General features: G+C 52.3%; 1 protein-coding gene across 13 annotated transcripts in view; it reads left to right on the top strand.

Annotated features, from left to right (window-relative positions):
- The first annotated feature begins 290 nt into the window (after positions 1-290).
- Positions 291-16003, top strand: part of CAMK2G (calcium/calmodulin dependent protein kinase II gamma) — a 117421-nt gene continuing 101708 nt past the window's right edge. For 3 of the 13 annotated variants that reach the window (XM_075422887.1, XM_075422885.1, XM_075422886.1), the window contains exons 1-2: positions 292-605; positions 2205-2299. In XM_075422887.1, coding sequence (XP_075279002.1) covers positions 541-605; positions 2205-2299 — 160 coding nt within the window. In that variant the 5' untranslated portion in view covers positions 292-540. Of the gene's footprint in view, positions 606-2204; positions 2300-16003 lie in introns of all 13 variants that reach the window. The other 10 variants (XM_075422891.1, XM_075422890.1, XM_075422888.1 and 7 more) reach the window with 6 other exon arrangements.

The raw sequence follows: 16003 nt of genomic DNA, 5'->3' as shown, positions 1-16003 counted from the left end.
CCGCACCGCGAACCACGCAGTCCCCGTCCTTCCCCAGCCACCTCCCGCGCCGGATGGTTCGCGCCCACCCGCCGCGGGCCGGGCGCTGCCCTCGGGCCTCCTCCTCCTCCTGGGCCGGAGGAACCACAGCGCGGCGCGGGGGGGGGGCGGGCAGCCGGGCCCATCCCCTCCCCGCCCGCGGGACCTTCACCCGAGCGCTGCGGCCCCGCTCCCCCCCCCCCCACGCCGTGCCCGCAGTGCCCGCCCCGGCGGCCACACCCCGCGGCCGGCGGAGGGAGAGAGGGAGGGCGGGAAGGAGGGGGCCGGCGCGGGGGTGTTCTCCGAGCCAGTTCTCGCGGTGCTGGCCGGGCTCAGCCTCCTTCCCCTCCCCGGCGAGCGGTGACTGTGCACGGCGGAGCGGGGAAGCGCCGAAGCCGGGCGCGGGGCGGGGGGGGCGCAACCCGCGCCGCCCCGCCGAGCCTGGAGGGAGGCCCGCCGAGCAGCGTCCCCGGCCGCCCTGTCCCATGCCCCAGCGGCGCTGAGCCTCCCCGCAGCCCGAACATGGCCACCACGGCAACGTGCACCCGCTTCACCGACGAGTACCAGCTCTACGAGGAGCTCGGCAAGTACGGAGCCCGCGCCGCGCCCCGGCCCCCGGGGGAGGATTAGCCGCCGCCGCGCCGCCATCCCGGCTCGCTCCCAGCCCTCCTCGGCGTCGCGGCCGGAGGGGAGCGGTGTTCCCGCGCCCTGCTGCACCCCGGCACCCGACCTCCCCGCTTCCCCCCCCCCTCCCCGGCACCTCGCCGCTCCTCCGAGGGTTTCCGCGCCGCTCGGCGATGCTTCGCTCCCCACTTCCTTGTCCCTCTGAAAGGACCAGGTGCTGCTGCGCCGCGCTGCTCCCTCCTCCCCTCCCTCCTCCTCCTCCTCTCCCCCTCGCCGCACTCGTCCCTGTTTGCCAGACCCGCTGCTGCACCCCGGGACGGGGCTCTGCGGGGGGACCGGAGCAGCGTTCTGGGGACGGTGCTTTCCTGGGTGCTGCTGCCCTCCTCCTCCTCCTCCTCCCTCCCTGCACCAGCTGTCGGGCTCTGCTGCATCCCCGCTCGCCAGCCGGGTCCTGCTGCAGCGGGCCGCCGCCGAGCCCGGGTCCCCGCGCTGCTGCTCACCTTGCCGCTGACTGCTTTGTGGGCAGAGGGAGAGGAAGGCGAGAGGAAGGCAGGACTGCAGTGTCGGGAGGATTCCAGCTATTCTAGGCTGGCTGTAGGGCTAACTGTCTTGCGGCTTCTGTTCCCCTTTCTTACACTTTAAATATGTGCGTTTGTCCGTAGAGACGGGTTCGTGTTCCTGCTCTGAAGGACTTGGGATTTTCTGCCAGTTTTCTCTTAACTTATCCTTCTCCCCTTTTCAGATCTCTCCCGTAATGCCAGTTGTTACTCTTTCCACCCTGTTTTGTTGTTTTCTTGGTTTGTTTTTTTTTTTTTAACAAAAAAAAGAAGGGACTGCTTTCCAGCGCTCACCTGTGCAGTTCTGTAGACTTTGCATCCCTATCATTTCACCTTGGTCTCTCTTCTATTATCTCTTTTTTCCTCACAGAAATCCTTCCCTCTCTCTCAGACCTCTTCTCCGAGTGGCTCTTTGGAATAGTTGTAATAATATTGATAGGTGCAGCTTGAGAAAACACACAAAGCCTCGTAGCTTGCTGCTCACTTCCTTAGTAGGTACATGCTTATCCCCATTTTGCAGGAGGGCAGACAGATGTAAGAGAGCTGGTAACTTCGGCAAAGTGTTGCAGCAGTTTTGTCACCGAGCTGGCACTTGAACGTGGGAGAAATGAGTCCTGCTTGTCTGATGTAACTGCTGGGGGTACTGCCTTTGGGAGACGGCCATACCGGCTGGCGTTCACAGCGTCGCTCTGGGCCGCTCGCCTCCCGCTCAGCAGTCCCTTCATGTCCTGCTTCTGTGCCCGGGTGGTGTCTTTCCCTGCGCAGCGTGCGGTTCTTACTGTGCTGCTGGAGGGGGCTTGAGGGGTCTTCAGGAGGCTCGAGTACCCAAGAGGCTGGGATTTATTTGCTGGTCAGACAGCATGCGGTGTTTGTCAGGTGGTTGTTTCCCTTCTCTGTATGTCTTCCGCGCAGTCCTTAATCGGGTCCACTCTGGGGACAGAAATTGCTGCTATTCTGTTCTCATTTTCAGTTTCATAGCTCCTGTCCTCTTTGTTTTTCTTCTAGGGGAGCCTTCTCTGTGGTCCGCAGATGTGTAAAGAAAAGTTCATCGCAGGAATATGCTGCAAAAATCATCAACACCAAAAAACTGTCAGCCAGAGGTCAGTGTCTTGATCTGCCCTTCTTCCTTTTATTAACAGAAAATGCTTCCCTGGAGTTGAAGCTGTAAGAAGTTTAAGGGGTCTGAGGTTGCTTGTCTCGGTCGTTATTTCAGCGTTACAAAATAATTGAGTTGTGTGGCAGAGAGGAGATTGAAAGGAGGTAGCGTAGGATGATAGAAAAATTCCTGTCTCTGGAAATGGATACTCTGTGAAGCGGTGGTGTCTTTTTTCTGTTTGAGATCTTTCTTCTGCGAGCTGAGCTAGAGGTATGCTTGCAGAAGATTTATCTGTGTGTGTGCTTACCGATCGCTCAGAGTGAAGAGAGGAGCGGTGCAGACTGAGTTTGTTCAATGTCTTTTCTGCCTAGGAGATCTGTCTTACCAGAACAGATGTGATGATGTTTTGGAAGGCTAGATGCTGTAGGCCTCACTCAGTGCATGCGGTAGTGAAATGTGGTGTGTTCAGAAACTAATGAGCTTGCCTTCGAAGGCGGAGGTAGGCTGGATGGAGAAATCTTGCGAATTTGACTCTTTGACAAGTCAGAATAAATATTTCTTGCTTTCATTAGTCCTGGAGACTTCCAAAACCTGAAACCAGACTGTAGTCTTATGAAAAGAGGAGAAAAATCTGAACTCTCTTCCCAAGCTGTCTGCCTTCTGTTTTGCAGGGGTATACGCATGCCCAAAGGGTAGTCTGCCTTGCAGCGTGTGGGGAAGGGGCACCTTCCAGCGCCCAGGGGATCCCTTGCAGGGGTTAGAGTTGCTTCACAGGTGGGGTGGATGAGCAGTCAAAGATACTGAAAGCAGGGAGTGCAACAAGTTGGGTTGCCAGAGACGACTGTTTCCAAAGAGGTGAACAAAGCAAGATCCAAGTCCTTAGAGGTGTTTCAGATTTGACAAAATTAATGTATTAGGCCCTTGACTGCTGTCTTGCTAGTTGAATAGATGGCTTAGTGGGGGGGGTCGACTGAGAAATGAGAAAAAAGTAGGAGGAGATGGCAAATGATCTTGAGAAATAATTTAGATGTGAAGAATGTTTTGCCTAATCCCTATAAAAGAGACAAATAGAGTATGTATTCTCCTTTTTGCTGGAATACAAAATGCGATAATAAGAGCAGAAGGCGGCTTGAAGAATGGTGAAAAATATTTTTGCTGTAGTTTGCATAGAGAAGTAGAGTCAGAAATAGTGCTGTGCCGTGAAGGTTGATTTTTTTTTTTTTCCTTTTTTTTTTTTTTTCCCCCCTTCTTCTTCCCCCACCCCCCTGCCCAGACTTGTGGAAGTAAGCCTATGTGACAGTGCGTCGTTTTGGTGTCTAGCCTGAGTGAGGTCGTGCTGGGGACTGACGCATGGAGCCCTGGCTTGTGTAGGAGGTGGCTGCAGCCCCTGTGAGAACTGGTGTCCCCTCCAGGGGCAGGTGACAGCGCCCGCTGATGTAGGTGGGATATCCAGTCCTGCGAGTTCAAACTCGGTTCAGCTTAAGATGGGAGAGTTTTGAAGGGTGACTTTGCTGACGGCCATTAATGCCGCATTCGCAGAGTTCCCCGTCCATCCTCTGTAGCGAGGATTAAAGCTTGGGAGAGCCATCTTCTCGGATGCTAGTGGACACAAGCCTGCTTAGAGAAGGGAGAGGGTGGCTTGATAAACTGATCGCAGATGAGAAACCATTTTCTTACAAAGGAGGTGGTACTGAAGTGAACTCTGGAGAGAAGAAAAATGGGGAAGGCTGCAGGATGGACAGAGTTGAAAGAAAATTCAGAAACATGTTAGCAGAAGTCCAAAAGTAGCAGAAGAACTGATTGAGTCAGCTTGTAAGTGTTTGGGCACCTAATGAGTTACAGAGGGAGCAACATACAGATTGTAAATATTAAGGTGGTGACAGTTATGACCGAGCAAGTAGGAAAAGTAAGTATGGGCGAATACAGGCTGTGTTTTGATCTAATACTTACTTTCTAGATTTCATACCTTCCCATAAAGAAAATAGATTGCGGATACTAGCCTGGTCCTCGGCTACCTCACTCGAGGCAGCTGGTGATGATTTACTTACACAGGTGTTGGTTAGGTAGAGGGTGGGTATGGGGAGAGCCAAGAAAGGAAAGGGATGTTTCTGCTACTACAGAAGAGTATCAGGAACCAGGGACTGACCAGGTTTCCTTGAAGTCTTACCTGAGGGCTAAAGAATCTGCATTTACGGTAAAGCGGAGGTTGACTTCAGCTGGGTAGATAGGTTCCTCGGTTATTCCAGCTGTCTCTGCTGATCGCTCAAGTGGTTAGTACAAAAAGGGACCGAATATTTTCATAGGAACTTGGTGAATTCACCTTGGAATAGATCTGTAAAGCACTGAAGGAAAAATGCATGCTATTTAGACGTAGCAGCTGTAAATCAGTGATTAGCGAGATTCAATTCAGCAACCTGAAAATGAAAGTCTCGGGGAAAGGCATTTTAGAAAGCTGTCTCCCACAGGAGGAGAATTACGGCATTAATTCTGCAGTATCCTGGCTATACACTGCCTGCAGCTTGCTTTCCCCGAGCTGGCACTGCTCCCCGGGGAGGCTGTGCCTGTGCCCGGCGATACACACGCGTGGGGCTCTCCCGCACACCCGGCTGCGTGCATCCCCCTTGCAGGGTCACCCACCCTCCTGACCTGCCTCCCGCCTTGCTGGCGTTCTTTCTGCCTCCCAGCCTCGTCGGCTTGGTCACAGCACCAGAATACCCCCTCATGCAGGGACGCCCTGGCCCTCTCTGACTTAACCATAGCTACATCTAACATTTTGTGCTTTCCCGAGCAGAATTTGAGCCCGTAGAGATACCTGGGGTAGTAACTGCTACTGCAAGAGCCAGTGTCTCCCTGCTACCGAGATGTCTAGCCCATTGCTGCTTCGCAGAAGTTTTGCCTGCTGCGGTGCTTCCCTTGGTGATGTCCAGGGAAATGGTCACAAAGCTTCGCTCTCCTTCCACGGTACTTCTCGTTACCTCTGCTTTTCAAGACTTGATGAAGAAATACTAGGTAGCTGACTGGGAAATGCTGAGTAGCTTGCCATACGTGGCTGGAAAGGAGGAAGAGGAACGCTGCAGGGTGAACTGTACGCGTTGGAAAGGTTGTGCATTACTTGACATACTTATCAAGCAGTTTTCTCAAAGCAGTAAGGAGTTGAAGAGGCATGCTGCTGTTACAGGGCTGCTCGGAAAGCGAGGAGGATGAGTGTGGTGCTGGTGTTTGTGAAGGGCAGTCCTAACAGCTTCGGTCCAGTGAGCTTTGTCCTTTGTAAAAGACACTCAGATGTGGAGAGGAGAGCCTCTGCTTCTCTATTGTCTGTGATTTTTTTGGATGCCTGTTCTCTCTCTTTTGTAATAAGTCGTGTCAGTAAGAGCTAGTCTAGATTAAAATTCATATGTCGGCTTTGATGAAGTATTTGGTATTATTCATGTTATGTTGATGCTAAAGACTGCCCAGTGAAGAGTATGCCAAGAACTTCAATGTTAAATAGGGGCCAAATGCTTGTGGAGAGGGAGGGGAAGCAGACTTCACCTTAGTCAGCATCCAGCTGACATCTAAAGAGCCGTGGTTATTACACAGGGGAGAAATACAATGCTTCAGTCATCTGAAATTCCTGTGGGATTGAGCGCACAGGCTTTTACCCGAGCTACGGGCAGAGGGAAGTAATAACTGTAATTTTTTGGAAGTTGTCTTGTGGGTGTCACCGGAATACTTCTTGAATATGAAAATTCATAGCGAGTAGTGCTTCGGTTCCTGGGCAGCAGTGAAGTTCAAGTAAATTAAAATTGCTTGCAGTGATCGGAAGGATCAAGAGAGAAAACAGTAGCTTTGGTAGCAATAGGAAAATATCCAGCTTTGACTCTCCAGCGTGTACTTTAAGAGATAATCCTGCGTTGGAAAGAGGTAGGCAGAGCTCTACCCTGTGATCGTTTTCAGGGTGTTGTTTATACCAAATAGTGTGCAGTGATTCTACCACCCTGTGTAGGATTTTTGGCCCTTGTTTTTTAGGTGGTGGGGGTAGAAATCTCTGTCCATTACATCTGTTGTTAAATTTTGTTTGCTGTTGAAAATCTGTATCTTTCAACTCTTGCAAGTGACATCTCTTGATGAAAAAATGAAAAGCAGCTGCCTTGGAGGTTGGGCCGCTTTGCTGCTTTCTCCTTGCTGCGGCTTTGCTCTTGCCTGCAGAACAGAGAGGTGGATTCTCTCCCTTTTCTCTATTTCCAAATTGGTAAACTGGATCAAAGTTTGCAGCTATTTTGTTGTTTTTCCTGTTGGAGATTGTGCGGATTGGGGGAGGAGCAGGGAATTACTTGTGTGTATCAAACCCTGTCAGGAAAAAACCTCTCTCTTTGCCCTTCCAGCTCAGCTTTTTTTCTTCGTACACCTCTCTTGTCCTGGCTTTCGGCTCAGTAGTGGTTGCTGGTTTGGGCTTTACAGTGTGCTCTGTTGGAGGTGTCAGTAGTTGTTTCCCTGGATGCTGAAATGTTGAGCTTGAATGCTGTGGAGGAAGTTTAGCAGGATCAATCCGTAACCTCTGTATTGGTCTGCTCTGTAAATGTGCTTGGCTGGTGTTTGGATCGGGCTGCTCTTGCGGTTGCTGGGTTTGAAGTCCCCCATGGGCTACAGCCCACCCCCGTGAACTGGACGCCACGCAGCTTGGCACGTCGGAGCGCCCAGCACACCGGTCACAGATGGCTGAAGCACAAATCCGGACTCATGTCGAAACGTCCTGTGGCGGGTGTCCTCTGCGTGCGCCTGGGTTTGTATGCTGGGGACAAGTGTCCTTCCCTGCAGAGGATGGCAAATCAAACAGTGTCTGCTCAGCTCGAGTTGCTGAGCGGCCAGATCGGGTCTGCTCATTTGGGGTGGGAGAAGATACGCAGGGTGGGTCTTGGGCTGGGTGTGAAGAGCTTCACCGCAGCCGTCCCCCTCCTCCTCCTCCTCGTCCCTTTGCCGCCTGCAGCCCTGCTTCGGGAAGAGGGCTTCAAGGGGTGCGTGACCCTAGGGGAGGCGGCATGGGAAGAGGTGTCTGCAGAAGAGGAGAGAGGTATGGCTGAAAGCAGAGACCCTGACCTTGGGGGGGCCACCGAGGGTCACCCTGGCTTGTGGCCCAGCCAAACCCACCGCTGCGGGGCTGGGGAGCGCCCGGGCCTGGGAGCCAGAGGAGGTTGGCAGGGGAGCGAGCGGTGGGAGCCTGGTGCTGCGGCCAGGAGCTGCCTTCCTCCCACTGTGGATGTCGGTGATGGCTGGGGTTACCCCAGGTTGCCTCTCAGTTTACGCTGTATATTTTATAAAGGAGCTGGAACAGAGCAGACAGGATTTCAGCTCGTGTCTGTCTTCTCAGTGGTCACATTGAGTATTAAATTTCCAGCATTAACAATGGGGGGGGTGTGGGGTGTAGCAGTGGGCACACAGATTGGGCAGGAGTTCCTACTGCCTGTGCGTGAGGGTGGAGAAAGGGGCTTGGCAAGAGAGTCGGGTTTCTTGTTTTCCCAGTATAAACTGGTTTTGTGTATGGCAGAGATGTGATTAGACTAACTCCTGCACGTGTCCCGAAGCCCTTGGCTCTGGAGAGTGTACTCAGATCAGCGAGTCACGACTGAAATATTTCTAGGTGTCCCTCCGGTGAAGAGCGGGGTGTTGAGCACACTGTAGATATTTGGGGCAGGGAGAGCTACTTGAATTTCTTATAGAAGGATCCAGTGCAAAAGCTGTGGGGGTTTTTTTGTTGGTTTTGTGGTGTAGTGTGGACATTTCACTGCCTCCAATTTCAGTCCTTCTCTGGACAGTACCAGAGCCATCGCTGCCAGAGGAGGACTCATGGATCACAAGAAATTTCTGAAGAGTTCTCCCCACCCCCCCGCAGTGGGTTAGCACCAGTGTTTTAAGGGAGGACTGTGACAACCTTTTTGTTCCCTTCCAGGCCCTGGAAGTATTTCAGGTTTTCTGGCACTGCAGTTTGGGTGAAGACAAGCTTTAAAAGGGGAGCACACTAAGATAAAAATCCCTCTCGGCTGTGCCACCCGTGAGCACCACCTGTTCGCTTCACAACCCTGACAACCAGGCCGTCGCTCCCCTTTGCATTAATTCTGGCGTATCGCCTGTTTTGGGGTTTCAGGTGTTGCTTTTTCTTTCCTCTGTTCTTGAAATTTGCTGATTTTCCACAAGATAATTGACTTCACAGAGAAATGTTAGTTTGTCAGTGTTTGACGAGAGAGTGAGCTATTGCCGTTGGCTTGGCCGGGGGAAGAAGGCAAGATCGGCTGGCACCAGGATCACCGGCACAGGAAAGAAACCTTGGACGTTATAAAAAGAAAGTGGAGTAGCTTGTGTCGTTGTATATTTGCCTGCAGCAGAAGTGATGTCAGTGCTCAGAGTAATCATCCTGGGGAAAGCGGAGGTGCGTTGGTTTCTGATGGGCGAACGTGTACTTCAAATTTTGAGGTGCTCGCTAGATTTTTTTAGTGTATGGAGGAAAGGTCGAGCCGTAGCTTAAATGACTGCAGTTCCTGCTGGCCCTGATGACAATAAGCTTAATGCTTCAAAATCTGGGGTGCTGTGAGTTAGGCTGACCTTGCGTTCCTTTTTGTACCTTCTTAAATTTAATGTCTATTTAAATATCACTGTATACTTCTGTTACGGCTCCCCGAGCATTCTGGTGTTGCTGCGTGCATGATTTTTGGAGAACGGCAGCAGAATACTTCTGAAGAAATGGGCTGGCGGTAACTTAGAAATAAGCTTTTTGAACGCTATTTGAACTGAATAGCTGAAGATCAGTGAGGCGTGGATTTAGCTTTCTGGGGGAACTGAGTCTATAGTTGTTAGATTTTGATTCCCCGTAGCTTTTTCCACCTGTTACTCTCCGGCTCCCTTTCTTTCTGCCTTAATTTTGAATTCGCTTTGAATGTTCATTTGTCTCCTGTGGATCGGTTACTTTAACCTGTAATTGCATTAATCTGTAATGCTTTGATTGAAAATATCGCTTCAGTAATGCTGCTTTACCCTCCTGCTTTCCTCTGAGAGAACACTGCAGAATTCCTGTTGCTCCCACCCGTTAGATGAGCAGGCTGGGGAGGACGGTGGTTGGTGCAAGGGGCTAATTGCTGATGACTGAGAAGAATTCGAAGATGTAAGGAGAGCTGGTTAGTGTTGTATTTTGCCTTTTGATGACGGGGTCGGGAAAGGAGGAGGCAACGGTGGCTTTACTCCCGGTGTCAGGATCCGTCTCGCTCTGCTCCTGGCAGAGTCAGAAGGAGAGTGCCCCATCCCAGCAGTGTGGGTTGGGTAAATGCAATGACCTCTCAGAGAATGTGCGTGTAGATGAGACACTGCACTCTCAGCACTTCTGCGTGACGTTCCCGAGAGCATGAGTTACAGATCTCTCCGAAGCGGTGACCCGCTGTCCTGCTGCTTCAGTCCAAAGTTCCCATCTTGAGTCGGCCGTCGGCCGAGCACCTGCAGCACTGGGCTGCCCTGTCTCTCCCGTGGCTGGAGTCTGCTTAGCAGTGGCACTGGGACCAGTCCAGGTTAGTGCCCTGCTTCTGAGAAGGGTGCTAGCTAATCTTTTGTCTTTGCTAGAAGGCAGATTCGGCTGTTAAACACAAGGCAGCAACGGCAGCACCTCTCTTTGCGGTGCTGTTGTCGGTGTGATTCTGTCAGAGTCCCGAAAACTGAGCCGAGAGATGTCTCGGAGAAAAGAGCAGGCATTGTGGGAATGAAGGCACAGGCAATTTAAAAGGACAACAACCCCCCGTGCAAACATATCTGGAAGGAAGGAAGGTGCCCGTGAAGGTGGGCCCGGTGCGGGCATAGCTCTCTGTCGGCCCACCGATCCAGAAGAGATCTGGAGAAGGAGAAGAGATCTGAGAGCGGAGAAGGCAGGGAGTGGCTGCCTGCCTGCGGCGGCAGAGCTGCCGGGCCATCTCTGGGGGCTGTTGCCATGATGACAGTGGCAAACAGGGACTGAAAAATTTACCAGATGTGTGTGAGCCAAAGGATTAAACTTTCTCCTAGGAGGGGAGGAGGAGAGCGAGTGATGATGTATGAACGAAGGACAGCATCCCAGTGAGAAATACCAGGCTCGCCCTCTTGTAGCCACTGGGATGGCGGGGGGGAATGCAGGCTGGCGTTCCTCCTCCAGTCTATGCTCTGGGGCAACGCTGCTCAGACAGGTCCCCTGCTTGAAGAGAGGGGGAGGCACCCTGCTTTTACTGGGCAAATTGTCAGGATTTGCAACGTTTCAGCAAGTTAAACGTAAGAAGTGGGAAAAGACGGTGGGTGTGTGTCTCTTTTTTGGCCTTTTTTCCTGTTCCCTATACCCACACATAACTCTAGTTCTCTACCTCATGCTTAGAGCTTTTCCGCATCAGAGTTGGTGGAAATAATCAAGTTTCAGCGTTGCCTGCAGGTTTCAGGCTATCGAACACGCGGCTGACCAGCCTGCACTGGTGTCATCGATAATGCAAGGCCGTTGTCATTGAAAATGCCTGATGCCAAACCGTGTCAGCACCATTAGGGCTGCTGCTGGTCTCGACTCTGCATCCTGCTGTTGTCCCTGCTGGTTTCCCTTCCCGGAGCTGGCGTGGTGCCCCTGCATATCGGAGCTGACGGCGTGCGGGCCAGGCTGCTTCAGGAAAGACTCTTACCTGGCCATGGCCAGCAAACCTCTGAGCAGCGATACACATGCTGGCATGAAATGTTTGTCTGCGGGCCTAGTAAGATAGAATTGTTGTAATTAGAACTAGTTTCTTTTTAGAAGGGCTGCTTCAACTTAAAATGTTTATTTATGAAATGAGTCATTAATATCTATGGAAATTAATGGTCTTTCCCACTAGTCCAGATCTCAGTGGGCTTTTTAAGCCCCTGTGAATACAGGCCGTGAGTGAGAGCAAGGGTGTTAAGGCTCCAAAGCCAGTTCTGAGAGCTTGTGGAAAGGATTCTTTCCCTTCCGTCACTTCTACTCCTCTGGTAAGCAGCTAAGTTAGCTGGTGTAGGCTGCGGCTTGTCTAGTGGAGCAACTCGGTGTTTGGATGTGCTGTATCTTCTGCCGGTACTGTGTCATCTCCAGTAAGTCAGCTGGGGTAGACTCTGGTGAGCAATAGCCGGGAAGAGAGAGATGTCATTCCTTGATCTTGAAGAGGACTCTCCTTTGAAGGAGGAGGCTTTCTCAATCCCAAGGGAGCAGTGAGAAAAGGAGAGGTGGTCTGACACAGCCTGAAGTCTGAGGTGAAAAAAGGAGTGAGAAGAGCTAGAAATCTGTAAACTTAAATGCACTGAGGTTTTATCCTTCCTCTGAGCCCTCTTTTACAGGTGGGACTGAAGGTAGCTCAAGAAGGTGTGTTTTACCCCAGCCTCTCTCTTGAAGATTATTTCATGAACCCATTGCTCTGTGCTGTATCTGCCGTGTGTTCCAGAGGGGTCTGCAGTTGGTGGCCTTGCTTCTGAGAGGGCTCTCCTTGTCTGTGCAACAGAACATAGTCGGTGTGTAAAGTTCCCTGCGGCTCTTGAGGTGTGTGTGTCGATGCTGCTGCCGTGCCTGCTGCTCGAGACCCGATGCCATACGCCTGACTCAAAGTGGGACCTCAGAGGGGATAGTCCAGTGTTTTTAGCAGGCATGGTGGCAATGGGTTGACGTTTGGACTTCATGATCTTGGAGGTCTTTTCCAGCCATAATGATTCTATGATTGATTCTCCGGGATGCACATACGAGATGCGCATTTCAAATAGTGTGGGTGCCCTGGAAGTTTTACCAGAGAAACCTCTTCTTGTATTGGTCTCCAGTGCCTGCCAAATATACTTAGCACTTCTGCTGTGGTGGAGCAGCTGCCATTCTGAAAATGTCCATGGGTATCTTGGGTTATTAAAATTTTTTTTTCCTCCTACCCCCTTGTGTCAAAGCATATGAGATTTCATGGGCCAAGAAATCACCCAGGGTGGCTGGAGGAAAAATAGATATGGAAGAAGGAAGTTGTCTTTAGTGGCCTCTGTAACCTACAGGGACTTGCTGGAAGGTTTTTCTTGGAGGCTAACAGGGAGCGTGGCCTGGTGATGCCAAGCAGGAGTTCTTTCTGTTGTTTGCCCAAAGAGTTGGTATGCTGTTGAGTTGGGTTTTGCCTGCCTCGGGGCCTCTCCGTGTAAGCTTTGGGTGTCGAATGTCCTCTGTTGAGATTGTGTCGGAGAGATTAGAAGAGTTGAAGTTGCGCAGCTTTATTTTATAACTGGTGCCAGTGCAGAGAGAGAGCTTGATCGTTATGGATGTGCTTCTTCAGTGCAAGTTAAAGTAGTGATTCAGGGCGCTTAAGTTACTTTAGATATTCCTAATTTTTGGACTGCAGGATTGAAGAGTGACTTCCAGCTCTGCCCCTTGTTGTTTGACTTGCACGTGGTCTGGCCTAGAATCTGCCAGCTCTGCAGATCGGGATATTGTGTTGCGCCTGCTGCTTGGTATGAAGTTGCCCAGATTAAAATTTTCAGTGTTGCCTGATCGGTTTAGAGCAATGATCCACGGCCTTCTCTGCCTGTCTGGACTGCCCTTGCCCTTAGTAATGATGATGTAGAGGAGTGAAGCGTTGGTCAGCTCGTCCTTTGCGTCGAAGCATTTCGACAGCAGCACACTGGGAGTCGAGCGCTCATAACATGCTTGTTTGTCTTGTCCAGGCAGCCAAGTTCAGCATCAGAGAGTTGGAAAAAGAGGAATAAGGTAGTTTGCTTTTTTGATAACCATTATCAAATATTGCTGACAAGTCCAGGTGACTCTGGCTGCTGCCAGCAGTTTAAGTTGCTGCAGAGCAGGTTACCCAGCTCTGAGGAAGCGCGTTATGCCTCGTTAACTCTTTGTGGCTGTGTACAGTGAGTTGCTTTGGTAGTCGTGAAGCTGAGCTTACAATGCTTTCCTTCCCACCACCTCACAAGTGGGCAAGAAGTTTCTTGGCTTTCCTAGGCTTTTCAACCTGCTCATCTCCTGGATGAAATGTAAAATGTTAACTACTGAAGTTGTTTTCTCACTTGAAAAACACAGCTAAAACTCCTTCCCCACCTTGGAAACAAGACTGGGGGCTTGCTGATGCCGTTAACTTATTTGAAGGGGAGGCGGGGCCAGCTGGGGAGCCAGGGATACCCGCAGCCGGAGGAATGTGTATTCTTCCTCCTGCAGCTCTGCATGCCTGGATCCTGCATTGCAGTGACTTGGCACTGCCGAGACCTGCCTCCATGCCATGCTGTCACCTTGCCTGCTAACCAGCTGCGGTCTGATATTTATTTAGCTGGTTCATCCAAACCCACCGGCGTCCGGTGCGATCAGCAGATGGGGAGAAGACAGGCGCTCGTGTCCAGAGATGAGATCGCTTGGTGGGATTTCTCTGTGTTAAGCTGTGCAGTTCAGGACCCTCTGCGTGTGGCTGGATCGAGACGGCGTCGCTGGAGCTCTTGCACGGGTCACAGTCGCCGTGTGTGCGGCGGAGAGGTCTCCACTACGGCTGCGTCTCCTGTGGAGCAGCTCCGTGCCCGGCTGTCTCGCTTACTGCGTGTCCACTTTAAGAGGGTTCATCTGCAATGCAGCTGTTAGCGAGGAGGTTCTGTAAATCAAGAGGGAGCCAGTGCAAAGCGAGCCCGGTGCCTGCAGTTGTGGCTGGGTCCTCCTCAGCGCAGGGAAACTTGTTCGGAAAGACTTTTTGCAGGAGGAGGAGGAGAAAGGGCTGGCAGCGCAGTGTGGATGCGGGGAGCCCCTCCTTTCTGTGCCTGTGTCCGCAGCAGCTGCTCGGGAGCTGGGAGAAGTGTGGAAAAGCACAACGAGCAGCAGCCCTGGCACTGGAAAATCCCGTCGTGCTCTTTCCCTCCTCGCCCCTCCGCCACAGAGTCTAACCAGGTGTTTGCTTAGGCCCACCCCTGTCAGGATGCCTTTATTGCACCCTTCCTTCTCCCACGGGATGTCCTGCTGCGATTCCGAGCTGTTGTGTGTGACTCGGATGCGCAGAGGCCTGGCGAGTTGCAGGTTTATTCCTGTGCCTTCCTCAGTCGCTTGCTGGTGCGAGGCGACAGTGCCGGTGACCTGCGGGCAGGCTGCGATGCTCGGCAGCTTGGTACTGGGAGGAGGAGGAGAGGGGCCCTGTGCTGCCATAGCCCCTCTGCAAGTGGGGCAATGCATTGTCTGAGGGGAGGTCTGCAAAGGCTGCAGCCCCTCGGACGTGTGTCGGGGGGCTGGCTGGGGAGCACGTGGCTTTGGGCACGCAGCCGAGGAGCCGGCAGCTTGCTGTTCTCTTCTTCCACAGCCCCTCCACTTCCCCCGCGTGCAGAAGCCCTTGGAAGGGCGGCCCAGGTGTCCACCATGCCCGGGAGCACTCGCGGGATTGCTTGCGGGTTCCCCAGCCGCACGTTTCTGAGGATGTTCTGGTGAAGTCAGTCCTCTGTGGTTTCTGCGGTTAAGCAGCTGGGAAGCGTGGTGCCTTCCCGCAGCGATCCGCAGGGATACCTGGAGTTCCAGGAGCCGGAGAGGGCCCCGCAGGACCTTCCTTAAAGGTGGCTGCAGCTGGGGAGACTGCACGCTCCTTCCCACTGCAGTGCTCAGCAGGCAAGGCTCCCTCCTTCGCTGTGCTCGGAAGTGTTCTGGGAAGGCTTGGTTCTGAGTTTCGACTTCGGTCTCTTTATTTCTGCTTTTGAAACCAGCTCCTATTGATAGTCATTGGTGATGGAGGAGAAGTTGGTGTGTGATTCGCCACCTGCTTTTCCTCCGCTGTTTCCTCTCTGCCTCTCCTGTTTTCCTGGACGTTCGTTGTCCCTCTTGTAATAACCGAGTTGTGCTAACCATGTATAAGCAATGTTCCCTCCCCTTTTTGCTGGAGGACTGGCTGGCTTGTTGTAAGAAGTTATTTTTAGGGTTTGCTTCCTGGGATATTCTCCCCGTGGCCAGTTATGGTGATGAAAATGTCGCTGAGACGCAGAAAGGACTCCCGGCCCGTTGCTAGCATGACTGATCTTTCTGTTGTGGTGTTTGGGGGGGGACCTGAGTCCCTTACCACAACATCACCTGCGGGTAGGGAGACAGCCGGGGGACAGTGCAGCATGGCTCCTTGTGGAGAGCATGCTGAGCTCCCAGGGTTTGTGTTGCAGCCGAAGTGGCTGGGGATGGGGGGGTGGGAAGGGGGGGAAAAAAAAAGTACTTTTTTGGTTGTACTGGAGTTTTTTCTGCCCTTTTTCTATTTTGTATATAGGGATGTCGCCGCCGCAGAGCTGTGTGCTGGTGTACGGGACTGTCCCTAGCAGGCAGTTTGCTGCTTGTGCTGGATGTATTGGGTTGCACTGGGTTGCTGCCAAATGCCTGGTCTAGGCTAGGGGAGATGATGTGTGCTTTTTCTTTATAGACACCTCTCCTACTCCAGATCTGCAGCTTGCAACACCTGAAAAGGCTGATTTTCATGGCTGCTGTGTCTAGCTAGCAAATGAATGTAATACAGGCAAATTACAGAGCCCAGCTGAACCAGGCTGTGGGTTGACAGCACACAGTCCCCAGTGCCAGCGTTGGCTTAAGGAGCACCTGCCTCTTTCTCTGGAGATGTCTGTTCCCTTCTCCGTGTTGTAGCAGGTCCCTTTCCTATTCCATCTCGCCCCTTGGATCGGGAAACCAAGCTCAGAAGAACCCTTCAGTAAGGAGTTGTTGAAGTGGTGGGGATGGGAAGACATCTGGTTTCCAGACTGGTCTTTTGGAGCAGCT

The sequence above is a fragment of the Opisthocomus hoazin genome, chromosome 6 (assembly GCF_030867145.1).
Source record: "Opisthocomus hoazin isolate bOpiHoa1 chromosome 6, bOpiHoa1.hap1, whole genome shotgun sequence".
NCBI lineage: Eukaryota > Metazoa > Chordata > Aves > Opisthocomiformes > Opisthocomidae > Opisthocomus > Opisthocomus hoazin.
The sequence above is the reverse complement of the archived record's forward strand: the minus strand, read 5'-3'. Positions and strand labels throughout refer to the sequence as shown.